At 48.9% G+C, this 16,998-nt stretch overlaps 1 protein-coding gene across 1 annotated transcript in view; it reads left to right on the top strand.

Moving 5' to 3' along the window:
* The window catches only part of LOC125755040 (uncharacterized), a 67,169-nt gene extending 50,650 nt beyond the window's left edge, over positions 1-16,519 (top strand). The window contains exons 4-6 of the mRNA XM_049109717.1: positions 1,957-2,018; positions 6,798-6,885; positions 14,070-16,519. Of these exons, the coding sequence (XP_048965674.1) occupies positions 1,957-2,018; positions 6,798-6,885; positions 14,070-14,327 (408 nt within the window). The 3' untranslated portion in view covers positions 14,328-16,519. The remainder of the gene's footprint in view (positions 1-1,956; positions 2,019-6,797; positions 6,886-14,069) is intronic.
* Positions 16,520-16,998: the final 479 nt, after the last annotated feature.

Below are 16,998 nucleotides of genomic sequence, written 5' to 3'. Positions count from 1 at the left end.
GATACAACTTTAGTGTTGGTTTGATTGCCACACCCGTCCTACTCGACAAGCTCTACCACCATCTGCAATGTTTACTGGGGGTTCAGGGTACAACCCCGAGTTGCTGGTTTCTAGATGCCAGCCCCTTCTCAAGGTTGCCATACCCATCTCCTGGGAAACCCATTTCATGCTTCCCTTACTGTGAAGTTCCAGAAGCACGTTATCACCACCCAGAGCTAACACTGAGCAATTCAATGGAAATATAATGGGAGCCACCTATGCATTTTACATTTTTTAGTAGGCACATTAAAAAAAGAAGAAAAAAAGAACAGGCACCACTGTAACTCATGCTGTTTGCATGAAATATTTAAATAATCACATTATAGTGGTAGATAGGTACGCAGGAAACAAAATCCTTCAAACTGGATCAATCCATTGACTCCTACGTGATCCGTGATGTGTCCTTAATACTAGAAATGATTCATTTTTCCAATACTCATGCCACAGTACAACAATAATATCTTATGGAACACCATGGCTAAAGCGAAGTGTGGTTCAATCAAAAAAATAAAGGTGTATCTAATGCAGAAATTCTTTACATTGCTTCTGCTTTTTAATTTAAATTAAATAATATTTTAAACATTCAGTTCCTTGGCAGCATTGGCCACGTATTCAGTGCTTGATAGCTGCATGTGGCTGCTTCAGATGGCACAGGCCTAGCAAGTCACTAAAATTCCTCATCCTGGGCAAGGAGAAGAATAAATCCCTCTGGAAGGAGATCTCTGTACAGAAGAGAAGTAGAGGCTGGAATGGCATAGGGGTCCAAGGGAAAGGAAAACCACCATCAAGTTTGGAAACAGAATAATATAATGGGAATGGTGCTTTAATGAGATTAATCTGGAACCATTGAGCAGAATGGGCTGTGGGGGAACAGATTAGAGGCAGGAAGATGACGGGGAGGGGAAGTGGTGAAGCCACGAACACGAGAGTAGCCAGAAAAGGAAAACAATATGTCTGAGAAACACGGAGAGTGACCATGAGTCAGTGGTTGGCTGCATAAGGGGAACCAAGGGAGAGGCGAGAGTTGGAAGGGCCTGAGATTTTAGCCTCAGACAATAGAAAATGATAATATCACTGACGAAACAGGGAAGTGAGGAGGGGAAGCGAACTGTGGTTGGGGGGGGGGCGGCTAAGGGGGAGCCTACCGTGAGCTCAGTTTTGCTCCTCCTGCATCTGAGGTGAGCTCTTCAGAGGTCTCCCTCCTTGACTCTCCTCTTCCTTCCTTCTCTGTCTTTCCTTTCTTTCTTCCCATTTTTTTTTGCCTCGCTTCCCCATCCCGTTCTTCTCCTGAGGTAGATGGAGCACCTGCCATGTGCTGGAGGCCAGTGGGTTTACCAGGCACTTCCCAGGCCTGGGGAGGAATCATTGAGAAGGGGGAGTGGGTGCTCCTTCATCCAAGACAACAAAATAAATGTTGTCTCTCAAACAGCCCCTTTTGCCACTGCTGGGCATAACCATGGGCATTTGGCCTGGTGTCTGGAGTGCAGGGGGAAGCATGAAATGAGGATAAAAATCATTCGTGTTTCCTAGTGTGGGTCAGGTACACATCTTGACATTTATGAAGAGCGTTATTATTTCCCAGCAGACAGGTGTGGGAAATGAGGCATAGAGCCATGACGCGACTTACCTAAGGACACACCACTGAGACGTGGTGGGACAGGATTTCACTCCTACAGGGTGTGTGGGATACCCACTGCGAGCTAGTTGGGTGAAAAGGCCAGTCCCCTTCCCTGTGTTGTGGGCTGGTGTTCGTGTCCTCTGCAGGATCCATCTGTTGAAGCTCTCTACCCACCCCCTAGTGTGATGCTCTTTAGAGGAGGGAAGTTTCGATGAGGTCAGAAGGGTGAGACCCTCCTGATGGGATCAGTGCCCTTGTGAGAAGAGAGAGACTGAGAGATCTTGCCCTCTCCACCACAGGCACCCGGAAAAGGCCCTGTGACCGCACAGCAAGGAGGTGGCCATCTCGCCTATGCCAGGAGGTGGGTTCTCACTAGGAACTGAACCTGCCCACACTTTGATCTTGGACTCCCAGTCTCCAAATCTATGAGAAAGTAATGTCTGTTGGTTAAGCCCCCCATTTTGTTAAAGCAGCCTGAGCGGACCAAGACATCCCACATCAGGGGTGCATCGCCTCTCCAGAGCTTTCTGAAGGGGAAGCTCTTCACAGAGTGCGTGGCCCCCATGATGCCTCTGCATGGCTTTTCCTTCCACAGGTGGGGTTGGTGGCCAGCAGGCCAGGGAGCTTGTGTGGGGAGCAAAGGACTGATGCCCCTCTTTCTAGGGGAGGGAGATGCAAGATGGGATGGGGTTAGGGGGATATACTCCTCAAGTAGCTTTTCTCATTGTTCATCAAGTGACTGTTCCCAGGGATCTGTTTTTCTGCTCTAAATGCTATGTTTTGATGGTGTTGTTCTAATATAGTCACCCACCTTCAAATACACACCAAGAAAAAAAAAAAAAAAGACCTTCAAATGAAATAGGAGCTGAGGGAAGCAATGGAGGGAGGAGAAGATGGGAAATATTGCGCTGCTCCTGTACAGCAGCTCAAGGGATTTACTCTGGGCTTTCAGAGCCAAGTGAATATTGCTTATTCATGTGCAATCTAATCCTCCACACGGCCCAGAGGCTGAGGGCAGCAGGGATGACCTGGATGCAGAGGGGCGAGGAGGGGCTGGTGGATCTGTCCCTGAACATGAGCACTGTGGGTCGGAACAGGTGTTGCGTGCTCTGGGAGGGCCAGGGTTGGAAGAAGTCGTCCCTTGCATGGCTTGCATGGGTGCAGGGGTGATGTCAGAAGGAAGTATGGGCTGGAGGTGGGATTGGTGATCAGATACAGGTTCCGAGGGACTGGTGCAGTGTGTGGCTCCAATGTCCAGGGGGATGGAATTGCCAGGCACCCCGCAACAGTGCCCCCCCACCAAGGACAGCGGAACCACAGATTGATGCACACTCCCAGGCAGAGAATGTCTTAATAACCCACTCAGTGGGTGATGGATCATCAGAGGAGGAGCAGCAGAGCTACGGCTTGGCCACCCCGAAGCTCTGACTTGATAACATGTGATAATTCACTTAGGGGCCCCAGGAAGAAGATTTCCCAACTGTGGCTAACCAGTGTTGAAGACCTGAAAACAGCCACTTGGGACTGCTTTTATGTTCAGCTGTCGGCTTAGAAGCAAATGTCTAAGAGAACCTGGACACGGATCAAACAAATGTGCTGGGAACCGCATGCAATGCACAGATCTGCTATTATACCCTGCTGAGGGCCTGTGTGCCCGGCCTGCTCCCCTCCAGCCACCCGGGAAGAGGGAATCAGAGCAGGGAGGATCTCTCTGAAATATTTGATAGGGCTCCTCCTGCATCTGGCCTGGGTCTGGGGGACAGTTCTAGCATAGAGACATCATGAGCGGTAGGCAGTCATCTTTGTAGTGACTTGAGCGGATAAGGTAAAAGTGGCCCTTTCTTGACCAGTGGAAACAAAAGGGCAGAGGCCTGCTCTCTGGCCACAGGGGCCTTTGACAGTCTAGGTGTGGGGAGCCAGGGTACCCGCACCAGAGACCCCTGTTTTCCATGGGGAAAGGAAGGGATCCCTAGAGCCGCCACACAGAAGAAAAGAAGAGAAGACATCTTGCCAATCCATCCATCTGTCCTTCCTTTTCTCTGCCTCCTGCCAACAAAATAACCTACAGTAGTCTTGTTGAAACCAAACACTGAGTTCACTTGGTGGTGGGGGTGGGATAGGGCTGGGATCCTGTGGAATCCTTTAACAGCACAAGTATAAGAAGAAGAATAGGAACACCAGCAGATGCCATTATGTCTGCCATGCACCAGGCATTGTGCTAAATGCTTTGGGAACAGTCACCTCCTCCTCCGTGAGCTCCTAGTGTTGACATAGACCTCCTCTGACTCACTAATACTTGTAACCACATTCCCTCGGACTGAAGTATCTGGGGACTCTTGCCAAAAATGAACCCAGGTGATCTCTGAGCAGGTGTGTTACCTTGGGTTGGCTTCAGATGAATTATTACTCTGTTGCTACCATTATTAGCTGGCTCATGGCAGGTGGGGAAGAGAAAGCAGTAAAACAACTGAACAAGGTGAAAGGTGACAAGATACCTGACCAAGAGTTTCGGTACCGCAGCCACACCATGTAGTTCATAAACAGTAGCTTGTCCTGATGGAGGTTTTCTAGGGTGGCAGAAGGACAAAAGGGAGGTAAAACGTCTCAGCTTCCACTTTACATATGGAACAGCTGAGGGTGAGAGGGATAGAGTGGTTGTTCCAGAGTCGTGTAGCAAATGAGTTACAGAGTCAAGATTTGGACCCATGTCCACCTGCCACCACAGCCATGCACGTCTCCTGCTAGACCAAATCCTAACTCAGAAGACGGCATCCACAACATCCAGACCAACAGAGTCCACACTTTATGAGAGATATTGCATTGGGGATGAGTAAGAATAGGAAAGGGGTTTATTGCTGTAATGGAAAGCACCTTTAGAGTTTTGGAGGGTCACTTCCTAAACCAGGTGCTCTTGTCTTTGGATAAAAGTTATAGCTAGGGCAGCCCTGGTGGCTCAGCGGTTTAGCGCCACCTTCAGCCTGGGGTGTGATCCTGGAGACCTGGGATCGAGTCCCACGTTGGGTTCCCTGCATGGAGCCTACTTCTCTCTCTCTCTCTCTCTCTCTGCCATGAATAAATAAATAAAATCTTAAAAAAAAAGTTATAGCTATAGCCTCTCAGAGGTAGAAGGGATGCTGGAGGAGATGCCTGATTTCATCCTCTCTTTCTATAGAAGGAAAAGAGGCCCAGACAGAGGAACAGGGTTGTTCAAGGTCACACAGCTAGTAGAAGACATGGTTGAGTCTAGAATTGAGTTTTGACTCTTAGCCTATGCCCCTCCACTGTTTCATGAACATTCTTACATCTTTGGGTTCTTCCCACCATGAAGGACACATGGCAACTCACCCTAGTCTTACTTAGTCTAAAGATGAAACTTTCACGACATATTTTTCTACTCACTCCCTACCTCATCCCCTCCTCCCACCCAGCTAACTGGACAGATGGTTTAGAATCAGCACAATCTACCTGAGGCCAGGAAGGGGGCACCCATTTTCTCAATGCTTAGATTGGGAAGATATTGGTGTTGGTTTTAAAGAAACGTATCCTAAAGATTTACATAAAAGTCTAGTAACAAAGATAGTGTGCTACAGATGAAAAGGTAGACCAGATACACCACCCACCTGAACATAGTACAGGCTAGAATCAGGCCCCCACACATATTGGGCCACCTATTTATGATAAAGAGAACTCTGTAGTATTGTGGGGGAAAGGATGATCTTTTTCCATTAAGTGGTGCTATGTAAACTGGATATCTTTATTGGGAAAAAAAAAAGAAATTTTAATCCCTGACTTATGCCAAACAGATACATTTTAGTTTCAAATGAAAAAGGCAAAGTGATAAAAGCTTTTAGAAAAAAGAACTCAAACCATTGGAAGATATCTTCAGGACCCAGGCTAGATAAGATTTCTTAGGACATAAAAACCCTAAGCATAAGGGGAAAACATTGATTAATTGAACTACATTAAAATTAATTACTTCAATTAATCAAAAACACAAGTTAAGAAAGCAAAAGGGCAAGCCACAGAGTTGGAGAAGATATTTGCAAAACATATATCCATTAAAGGACTTACATCCGGAATATGTGGAGAGCCGTACAAATCAATCAGAAAAAGGCAGACAATTCAATAAGAAAATGGGCAAAAGACTTGAAATGGCCTTTCTCCAAAGAATATCTCCAAGATCTCCAAGCCATTTGGGTGGCTCAGCGGTTGAGCGTCTACCTTTGGTTCAGGTTGTGATCCTGGAGTCTTGGGATTGAGTCCTGCATCAGGCTCCCCATGGGGAGCCTACTTCTCCCTCTGCCTACGTCTCTGCTCTGCCTCTCTCTCTCTCTCTCTCTCTCTCTCTGTGTCTCATGAATAAATAAAATCTTAAAAAAAAAAAAAAAAGAAGATCTTCCAGGGACCAATAAACATATAAAAAGGTGTTCAACTCTGGTAATCAGGGGCACATCCATTCAAATCACAGTGAAATATCACCACATTTTCAGCAGAATGGTGAGAATAAAACGGACAATACCAAGTATTGGGGAGGATGGGGAGCATTCAGAACTGTCAAACGCTACTGGTAGGAGAGTGAATTGAAACAACCACTTGGGAAAAGAGTTTGGCAGTACTCACATACGGATGTCATGGCTAGCTTAGACGTGTGTGCATTTACCAAAAGACACACACGTGATGTCCCGAACAGCACGTTAGTTAGGAGCTAAGTGCTGAAACCCATCCAGCTAGCTATCAACAATGGAATGGACAAATAAACCGAGTATATGCACACTCTGGGGGTACTACATAGATGGGAGAGAATGAATGGGAGCCAGTGAGAGGCATGAATGCATCTCACAAATACAATGGTGAAGAAAAGAAACCAGACCCAAGAGAGGACCTGCCGTATGATGCCATTTACATGAGAGTCAGAGCCGGTAACGCTAGCCTACAGTGTGACAAGTCAGGTTGGTGGTCACCCCTACCGGGGATAGTGAGTAGGGAGCGGTTGGATGGGGAGCCTCTAGGGGAGGTGGGAGTAGAAACGTTCTGCTCCTTGGTCTAGTTTGCAAACACATGGATGTGTGCATTTGGCGAAGAGGCACTGTTAAACTACAACCAAACATCTTCAGTTTTTTTTTTTTTTTCTCTTCTAAAGTGGAGAAAAGCGAGGAGGGAGAGAAGCCACGTCTGTCTGTACATGGTTCAGGCCTGCCACCATGCCAGGCTGTCAGGTGAGAACCCAGGTAATCCTCCCAACCCCCCTAGGACGTGGTGGGAACGTCGGTTTTGCAGATGGGAACACAGAGACACAGAGAGAGGAATTGTCCAAGGCCATGCCATTAGCAAGTGCTAGCACCACATTTCACTTAGGCTTGGCATCCGCGTTTGTCCGGAGCTCCTTCTTCTTTCCTCTGCATGGTGGTGCTTTCAGGGAACGAGCACTCGTGTTGGAGCCCGGGAGTCTGGATTTGAATCCTAGCGGTCACTCCCCTAGTGTATGACCTTGGGAGAAACCACCCAATTTGGCCGGTTCCTGATGTTCCCATCTGGGGTTTGGGGAGCTGGGGCTGGGGAGGGGTTGGTAGGGGGAGAAGGTGATGCTGGTGCAGGGCGGTGGTGGTGATCACAAAAGCACTAAGGGAGCCCAGGACCAAGCAGGTGCAGAGTACATGCTGCTTCGCCTAGAGCCGGGCTGGGCATTCCTGCCCTTCCCAGCAGGGCTGTGGAGCTGCAAGCAAAATCCGCCAGGCCCCTCTCCCTGGTGTCACTGTTCTAGTGAAATCAGACGAAAATGATCATCAAGAGCAAGTTTGGTGGAAGAAAGGAGCAATGTTCAGCCTGAGGGCGTGCGTGAAAAGTGGGCAAAAGGCTCTGCTTTGGTGTTGGGGGAGTTTACAGGCGGAACTTATGTAAACACGTTTTCCATTTACTGTTCTGACACCAGCTGGCAGAGCTGAGGCCATTTTCTCCCCTTGAGTTCTCTCCTTGAAGGAGAGGGTGGGACCGTGGAGAAAGAACCCCCCAAACCCACTAGAATCACTTTCTTAAACACAGGGGATCCAGCAACCTCCTTCCACGGCAGAAATGAGTTCAATTTTTTTTTTCAAATTTTTTTTTAAGTCCTCTAAGAATAGTCAGGAAAATGGATGGAAGGTAAATAGCAGCTGTATTTGCTCAACATTATGTCACCTGTCCCCAGGTTTCCTGTGTCTGCTGAGGAATTGGGGGCTTTGGGGTGGGCGGGGGTGGGGACGTGAGTTTAGGTGGTGCCCTTCAGGGCAGGACATGCAGATGGGATTTTATATGAACTTATTATGGTCATGGTCACGTTCTATACGTGAGGCACATGAAAAGAGGTGCCAGTTTCTCGCCTGGCCAAGGTGAACGTGGAAGAGCCGTCCTTCACGTCCACGGCTGAAAACCGGCTCTTCTCCTTGTAAAGGCTCGGACATCACGACGGGGCGGGTGGAGGCAGGTGAGGGCAGGTGAGGTTTAGCAGGGGGGCCTGCGGGGCCCTGAGTCGGAAGCCAGCCCACTGCCTGACTGCCCCCACCCCACCCCCACCCCCCCGAAGCTCACCAAAGTCTTCATTTCTCTGTTGCTAAATTGCACACATTGATCTGATGTGTACAAAGTTGCAAAGCAAGTTGGCAGGAGCACTGGAGTGTATCAGGTCTACTAGGGAATAAATATACTTGGGTTTTTAGTTTAAATGTGTTGAGAGTGAGGGAATGGCTTGACAGCCACGGGGAGCCCAGGCGTCTGTTCCCCACCAAACAAGTCCCTTTGTAAGTTGGGGCCTGTCAGTCAACACTGCCCCATGGGTACTTGCCCCTGGGGACAGATGTCCCGGCCCACGCTGCTGGCCTGCCACTGTGCAGAAGTGTGAGCAGGGAGGAGGCCGAGGTGGTTGGCCGTTGGGAAGGCAGGCTTTGAAACACTGCTTTGACCTCTCCCGGATGGAGGTCTGATCCCCAGTGTGTGAGCCTTTCCAAGGGAGAAGGGGAGGGGCGTGTGGGCCTCAGGACAGACCCCGGCCCCAGCTCCGGGCTCTTCACCCCACAGCAACCTGGGGACGGCCCGTCTGCCCTGCTACCTTTTCTAATATTAATATCTTGATTAATTCTAGACCAACTGTTCTTTTTTTTTTTTTTTTTCCTTCTTATTTCCTAGGCTTTGCCAACCACCTACTCCTCTCGGAGAGTGACTTTGATTGAAGTTTGAAGTTTTCAGGTTCAGCTGTTTTCTAGTTACTTGTTATTAGAAAATGTAGCAATTTCCCCCCAGTAAAGAGGAAAGAGCCCTTCCTCCCTCCCCTCTTCTTCTCCCCCTCCCCCGGCACCCCCCCCCCACATTTCCTGGTGTGTCATCACTTAAAAAAGGCCTGCGTGATATAGTTATTCATTCTTCTCCATCCTTCTCTCCCCTCGATCTTGGGCTGAGGCCAAAACTTGGGGGAAACAAAGAAGCGGTCATCCGAATAGTCTCCTTCCAAGCCTGAGTGTTTTATTTGTGTGACCGTGGCCCTCCAGGGTGGGGGGGCACTAGTGGGGAGGTAAGGGGGGGCCGGGGGTGCGCTCAGCCGCCTCCGCTGCACGGGCCGCCCCGTAACCCGTGGCCCCGCACCGAGTGGCCATGAAAGGCCCCCTTGTGCTGGAAGCAGTCTGTCCAGAGGGAGCCTCCTTGGAAGGTAATTGCCTCCTCCCAGGGTCGGCCTGGCTGAAATTTATAGCTTTGCTCAATACGGCGATTGTGTGGCTCCTCGGGCAGCCACGGGGGTGGATTAGTGCCGGGGCACCGGGAGCCCAGGCAGGGCTGGCCCCCAGCCAGAGAGGTCAATGCCCGCCTCCCCCACCCCAGCTCCCACCTTCCAGGCTGTGCCTGGTTTCCGAAGGAGGCTCCAGCGACCTGCACATGCTGGGAAGCTCGGCTCTGGAGGCTGCTCCAGAGATGAGGAGGCCTCAAAGGGAGCACTTGCCTAGAAGGGATGGGTGCAACATGCTGTTCGCTGGAAGAGAGCGGGGTGCTCTCTCCCAGATCAGCTCCACATCACGGAGAGGCCAAGCCAGAGGTTATTCCCAACCTACTGATACCGGGGCTCTCTGCTGCTGATTTATTTTACTGCCATTCACACACACACACACACACACACATACACACACGCCAGCAACTCAAAGGCATAATGAAAAAATGATTGGTTTCAGAAAGCTGGGGAGGTCAGAACACAGGCCCGAAGCCTGGAGTTTGCCTGCAGGGTGCACAGAAGCCCAGGTGACCACCACCCCCCCCACCCCGACTGTTGCCCGGCCTTCCTCCTTCCTCCACCATCGCTCTGGTCTTCTGAGAGCAGAGCTGAAGCCACCAGGTGCTGCCTGGAGCAGGCAGCTGAAAGCCTGGTGGCTGGGGCTGGGCTGGGGGAGGTGAGGTGCTGGGGAAGGTGAGGTGCGGGCCCAGGACTGCCACAGGCTTGGGTGGGAGGCCCAGGGAAGGAGCGCTGGCGGGGGGGAGGGAGACAAGGTCCGAGGCTGACCCCCAGAGGGGAAGACTCACTTTAGGTGTAGGGAAGGATGGAAGGCCCCATCCCAGCTCCAGGGGGCCTGCCTCAGAGTGGCCCCCTTGCATGGGGGTGGGGAGAGGCCCCCAGAGGGAGCCCAACCAGTTCAGAGGAGCTCTGGGGGCCCAGAGCTGGCAGGAGCTCAGCCCCTGGTAGGTCTTGCCATTATCAACACATATTTGTCTCCGGACACAATGAGGCTCAAATTAACCAGTCCTGTCTCAAAATTAAAAAGGAAAAACTATAAGCGTTCCCACCGATTCCTGAGTTCTGCTCCGAGCGGCTCAGCTCCCCCAAGGGAAAGTCACAGGGCATTCCCGTCTGGGGGTTCAGGCAGAGGTGGCCTGTACTTGTAAATGCTGTTTCCTGTGGCTGATTTGGGTGTTGTAAGGGGTATATTTGTTAAATTCTAGTCGATTTCCAAGGGGCCCTGTGTTTACTCCATTAGGAAACCAGATAGAGCTAATCAATGCTAGAAGGACTCTAGTTAACTCCTGAGGGAAGGCAAATATAAACAGCAGCATTCAAATCGATGTAAAATGACCCCCACCCCCCGCATTTGGTTAGGGTGGCTGCCAGCAGGCCTGTGCGGCAAGCTCCGGCTGTCAGGGGAGGCAGGCTCCGTCCTCCTTGGAGGGCAGGACTGAACGGGGGACCCCCTGGCCATCAGGGTCCAGCTGCATTCTGGCTGGGTTCAGGTTCCACAGAAGCCGTGGCCTTGGGCAAACTAGGGGCCCTCCCTGGCCCTCAGTCTCTTCATCAGAAAGGCACTCCCTAACCTTGAAATGCACTTCTGGTTCATCAGAGGCTTTGAGTATCTTCCTTGATACTCCCCACCTTCTCAGGTGGATATCATTTCACTATTTCCACTCCGCAGATAAAGGAAATGCAATTCAGAGAAATTAAAGGACTTCACTTGGGCCTTAGGCAGGGAGAACAGGAGGGTCTTAAATCCAAGTCTTGTGACCTCAGGTCCCATATGCTTTCCTCTAGGCCCTACCATTCTGTGAAGAACTTCACATAATATTACCTCGGACGATCCATGTAAGCCTGCGAGATAGTTGCTATTGCTACTACCTGTTTACCAATTAAGAAGTAAAATCCCCAGGTTCAGAAAAGAGACCGATCCAAGGTCACATAGATTGTCCGAGTTCCCATCCCTGCTTGCGCAGATCATTATACCTCCCATACCACCATGGTCACAAATTAAGGTCCAGTGCCACTGGATGGAAGGACAGTAAGAAGGAGACATGGAGAGGCTGGGCCTGGGGTGGCCCCAAGGGGAGCCACACTCTCTCCATGCTTTGCTGCTGCCCCACGCTGCCCTCTCCAGCTGAGGAATATCCTTTTCTGGTCTGGAGACAGCCCCACGGGAACAGCAACTGTCCCTTTAGGGCCATCTGCAGAGATGGTTGTGGAGCATCCCAACCAGCATCCTGGAACCCTGGCTGGGCGTCGGATCTGGGGCTCTGTGACCTTGATTAGCTCCCCCAGGCTGAGATGACTTATTTTGCCAGCGGTCAAAGATTGCTCCTGAGGGTGAGTTCACCGTACAGTAAAACTCTGACTGTTATTCCAGCTACTTCTGAGCTTGAGTCCCTTATCTGTGCGGTGGTGGCTAGTTGGATCCAAGTCTCAGGGGGGAGACACTCCCAAGATTAAGGAGAGAACATTTCTCTCCCTCCTTTGGAAAGGGGGGCAGTCAATAGGTATCTCCTTCTCCAACATCATTTCTTTCTGTTCATTTTATACCTTGCATAGGGACACCGGAAGAGTTAGCTAGGGCTCTCTGACTATTATTAATAGTGATTTATTTTTTTAAAGATTTTATTTATTTATTTGAGAGAGAGAGAGAGAGAGCAAGCAGGGGAAGGGGCAGAGGAGAGGGAGAAGCAGACTCCCCTCTGAGCACGGAGCCGGACATGGGGCTCGATCCCAAGACCTCGAGATCATGACCTGAGCCAAAGGCAGATGCTTAACTGACTGAGCCACCCAGGTACCCTGATTTCTTACTTCTGTAGGTTGTTGCACATGTAGTTTATAGACAGCCTTCCCCCCAACCCCAACGATATCCATCTACTCCTCAGAATCAGTGTGGGGTATGAGATCATTTTAATTCTTGTCCTACAGATGGAGAAGTCCAGACTTAGAAAGTCCAAGTGACTTGTCCGAGGTCATGAACTAGAAAGATGCAGAGTAGAATCTTCCCAGCCCTTAGTCCAGAGCTTTGCTTCCTCAAACTGTCCTTTGGAACCCTTTAAAGGTGTCCTGGGGATCTGCCTCCTTTTTGTAAAAGCACCAGCTGTGGCCTGAGAGGTAATAGGTCTTAGGGAATGCAGGAGGCACTGGGGTTATTCCCGGGATGTAGGGCAAGGCTTCTCACACAGGAGGCTCCTGTCCATGTTTGATGTATAAATGAATGAATGAATAATTAAATAACCAGATCTCCGCTTTCCCAATTCCTAGTCGAACACGCCTCCCAGTACACCTCTCTCATCCTGCACGTTCATTGATCAGAAAATCTAAAAATCAGTTTTCAGCCTTCAGAGGGCCCTTTGCCCAGAGAAGACATAGCAGCAGTTTGGGAGCAGGGAGGAGAGATTTTCCAGGTGAAGAAATCGAGGCAGGGCTGGGCTTGGTGCACAGGGAGCTGCCCTTGAAGCCTGATGCCCCTGACTTCCTGATCCCTGGGGAGGAGGAGGCCAGAGCCAGCCCCATCCTTCCTGCAGGGCCTGGTGGACACGTCGCCTTTGGCGTCCAGCCAGCGCCCATGCTTCAGAACAGAGGACCACTAAGCAGGAAATGTGGCTGCCTCGTTCAAAACCCCTCCTGAATTTCATTTGTGACAAACCACTCTTCATAAACCCCCGAAATGCCCAGCGTCACCAGGGTGAGGCAAGCAATGCTGCGGAGAGGGGAAAAACAATTAGAAATACAATTAATGTTATAAAAGCCGGTCATAAATATTTGAGTTCTCTCTCCGGAGAGGAGGGACAAGATGACAGCTCACAATTCCTTGTATTGACAAAAGAGGAAACAGTCCATGAAACTGGTCATTTGCCTGGGTATTTTTATCTATCAGATCCAAGAGTCGGAACAAGGGAAGCATGAATGATTGGATTAGCTGCCCGGCCTTTATGTGCTTTTGCAGCATCAGCAATATGCAATTACTGCAGCCCTCAGACAGACGTGGGCATGTACACACAGACACACACGCAGGCCGATGTGGGGTGGACACACTCCCGTGCAGTTGGGCAGACGTGACCCCAGGTTTACATGCTGCCATCCGGCAAGACAGAAGGCCAGATGTAGAGCCCTTCCTCTGCACTCCTGGAGAAGTACGATGGAGCCCAAGGCATCAGATAACATCTCGTCTCCCTCTCAAGGGCCCAATCCCCTCATGATGCCCTTTGAGTAGGTACCCTTTGCGCCTTGGCCCTTTCCTTCCAAGTGCCCATTTGGTTGTTCCTTGGGTGGTCTTGGCTCTGCAACATGCTGGATGCGGCGAGGCCTGTTCATTTGGCAGCCCCAGCCCCTCCAGTGTCTCGGCTCGCCCTTCCCATTCTCTGCAACTCCCTGCTGCCTCCACGCCTCTGGTGGGACTGGTGTGCAGTAAGCAGGGCAGAGACTTAGCATGGGAATTGCAAGAGCCCTGTGCCTTTTGGGACAAAGGTCCCCCCTTTGCAGGCATATGCAGCCACCTGGAACCTACGCCCACCAGCAGGAAGCACAGCTCCCTTTGCTGGGGGCACCGTGCCAGTGTGGCAGATGGGCATGTGTGTCAGCTGCCAAGGGACCTCAGATAGGATCCAAATAGGTCTGCATTTTTGGAGGGCAGGACATTCTCTCCTTTGCTCCCCTTCTCAATTGCAGGACCAGCTGATGAAACCATCTCTCTACGTGAGGCCTTGGTTCCCGTGTGCATGCATTTCACGTACCCCCATTCTTGGCGCAACTAATGGGGAGCGTGAGAAGATGGATGGGGCCTGCTCGCCTCTTCCAGGCTTCGTGTATACCTACGTCTATTCTGAAGATGGGCACCTCTGTACTGAGAAGCACGAGATCCCCAGATCTGCTTGCTGGGGCGTCGCTTTGGCTTCTCTAACAGTTGATTGCACAGTGTCAGCTTGATTACCCAAAAGTGGTGGGATGCCCACTGCCTCATGGGCAGCTCCTCCTTTGCTGGACAATTTTATTCTGTAATACAAAATCTACATCCAGATTAATTCCAGCTCTGCCCTGAAGCAACCGAGAACAGATCTGTCTTCTCTTCCTGTATGACAGCTCTTCAAATATTTTAAACCAATGCTCACATCCCAGAAGAGCCTTTACTTCTCTAGGCTAAGTATTTCCTGTCCCTTCAATTCCTATAGTCATACCTTGAGTGACATAGGACCCAGATTGCTTGTTAGGATTGTGTAGTGGAGTCTTAAAAAAAAAAAAAAAAAGGTGCTGAATGCAGACACACCTGAGACTGAGTGAGTCGCCTTCGTCCAGTGGGGCGGACCAAATGGAAGCCTGGTGTTCCCAGTCGTAGCTGCTATCTGCTGCATCTCTTCACCCACATGTTTGGATTAAATAGCATTTACGGGACTGTAACGATGTGATAAGGGATCTATCCTTATTAAAAATGGATATTATTTTAAGAATGAAAAAACAGATGCGACCTAGCTTCTGTTGGGTCATACAGCGAGTCTCTGACAGAGCAAGGGTATGAACTTATTATGGCTTTCGGCTGATTCCAAGTCAAGCAGGCTTTCATGACTAGAGATTGAGCAGGGTACTGGAAATGCATGTGATGTGCATAGGTAAGCCTGTATGTTCGTGGTGTAAGGCTATCCAACAGCTCTCAACAGACCACGCCTAGAGAGGGGGTGTGGGCACGGGCAGGTGTGATGGAAGGGGGAATTCCACTCTCTGCTCTCTGCATTCTTTTATTGTTTGAATGTTCTTAAGAATACAACATATCTAAGTAATTCCCATGTATTTGAAATGCAAATAAGATGCTTATGATTTAGACCGTAGCTGTAAATCGGATAAAATTCAATGGGTGAGCTAAAATATACTCAAGAATAAAGAAAAGCCCCCAGTGTGAGAGGCGGTATGGCCTGGTGGCCAAGACCATGGCCACTTAGAGATCTGAGGCCTAGATGCCAGTCTTGGAGCTACACTTTGCTTGCTTGACCTTGGACAAATCCATCGTTCTACTCCTTTATTTACGCATCTGTAAAATGGTAATACTAATTTTTAGTACATATCTTCTAGGTTATGTTTGTCAAGAATAATGAGCTCTTGGATTTTTTTTTTTGATTGAAGTATAATTTACAACAGTGTAATGAACCCTTTCTAGCATAGATTTATGAGTTTTGACAAATGCATAAGACCACGAAACCACTCCCACAATAAAGATATAGAACAATTCCATCAAACTCCCCCCCCCCACCAAATTCCCTTGCGTCCTTTGTCATTTGCCCACCTGCAGCCCCTGGCAACCACTGATCTGTCTTTTGTCCTTATAGTTTGCCTTTCCCAGAATATCTTATAAATATAATTATATAGTATATAGCCTTTTGAGTCTGGCTTCTTCACTTAGCATAATATATTTGAGATTCATCCCCATTGTTCAGTAATTCATTCTTTTTTTATTGCTGAGTGAGATTCCATTGCACATGAACTACAGTTTTGTATACCTATTCACTAGAGAAAGAACATTGGGGTTGTTTCCAGTTTGGGTGATTATGAATAAAGTTTCTATAAACAGTCACACACAGGTTTTGTGTGCGCATAAGTTCTTTTTGTATGGTGAATACTTAGACTGGAATTACTAGGTCATATGACAAGTACATATTTAACTTTATAGGAAACCGCCAAACTGTTTTCCAAAATGGCTAGATCATGTTGCATTCTCACCCACAAAAATAGAGTTCCGGGTGTCCCACATCCTCCCCAGCACTTGGTATTGCCAGGTATTCATTTATTTATTTCTAATTTCAGCCACTCTAATAGGTCTTCGGTGGTATCTGATTGTATTGTGATTTGTATTTCTCCAATGACTAAAAATATTGAATGTCTTTTCATGGGATTGTCTGCCATCTGTGTATCTTTTTTGGTGCAATGTCTGTTGCTCTTTTTTTTTTTTAATGGATGATTTGTTTTCTTATTGTTGAGTTTTAAATGTTCTTTATGTATTCTAGATTGAAGTCCTGTGTCAGATATGTGTTTTGGAAATATTTTCTCCTAGTCTGTGACTTGTCTTTTAAGTGTTTTGATAGTGCCTTTGAAAGATAAGTTTTTAGTGTTGATAAAATCCAGTTTGTCAATTTTTTCTTTTGTGCATAACAATGTTGGTGTTACCTAAAGCCCAAAGACTTTTCTTTCATATTTCCTTCTAAAGGTTTTGTAGTTGCAGATTTTGCATTTAGGTCTCTGTTCCTTTTGGGTTGCATTTTATATACTGTGTGAGGTAAGATTGAGGGAGGCCTCTCATGTGATGGATGCTGCTGGACTTCTCTGATCCTCCATCTTCTGGTCAGCCAGGTGGTTTGTATTCTTTAAAGACCTTTCACATAATGCCTGTGCTAATATTTACATCCCTGCTTAACTAGGCAGGGCATTGGCAACCCAAGAGCTGCACTTCAGGTATTTGAATGCCCTGGGCATTTCTTAGGCTCAAGTAGGATGGAGTTAGTCTTTCTGAGCTACTCAGTAGCTATTTCCCACCATATCACAAAACATGCTTCATGTGTGCAGGCTGCCGGGGGTTGGGAGATGTCTAGTGAAAGATATGCTGGGTCTAGCCCGG

Source organism: Canis lupus, chromosome 5 (genome assembly GCF_003254725.2).
Source record: "Canis lupus dingo isolate Sandy chromosome 5, ASM325472v2, whole genome shotgun sequence".
In the NCBI taxonomy this organism is placed as follows: Eukaryota; Metazoa; Chordata; class Mammalia; order Carnivora; family Canidae; genus Canis; species Canis lupus.
Note: the sequence above shows the minus strand (reverse complement) of the source record. Positions and strands in the feature narration are given on the sequence as shown.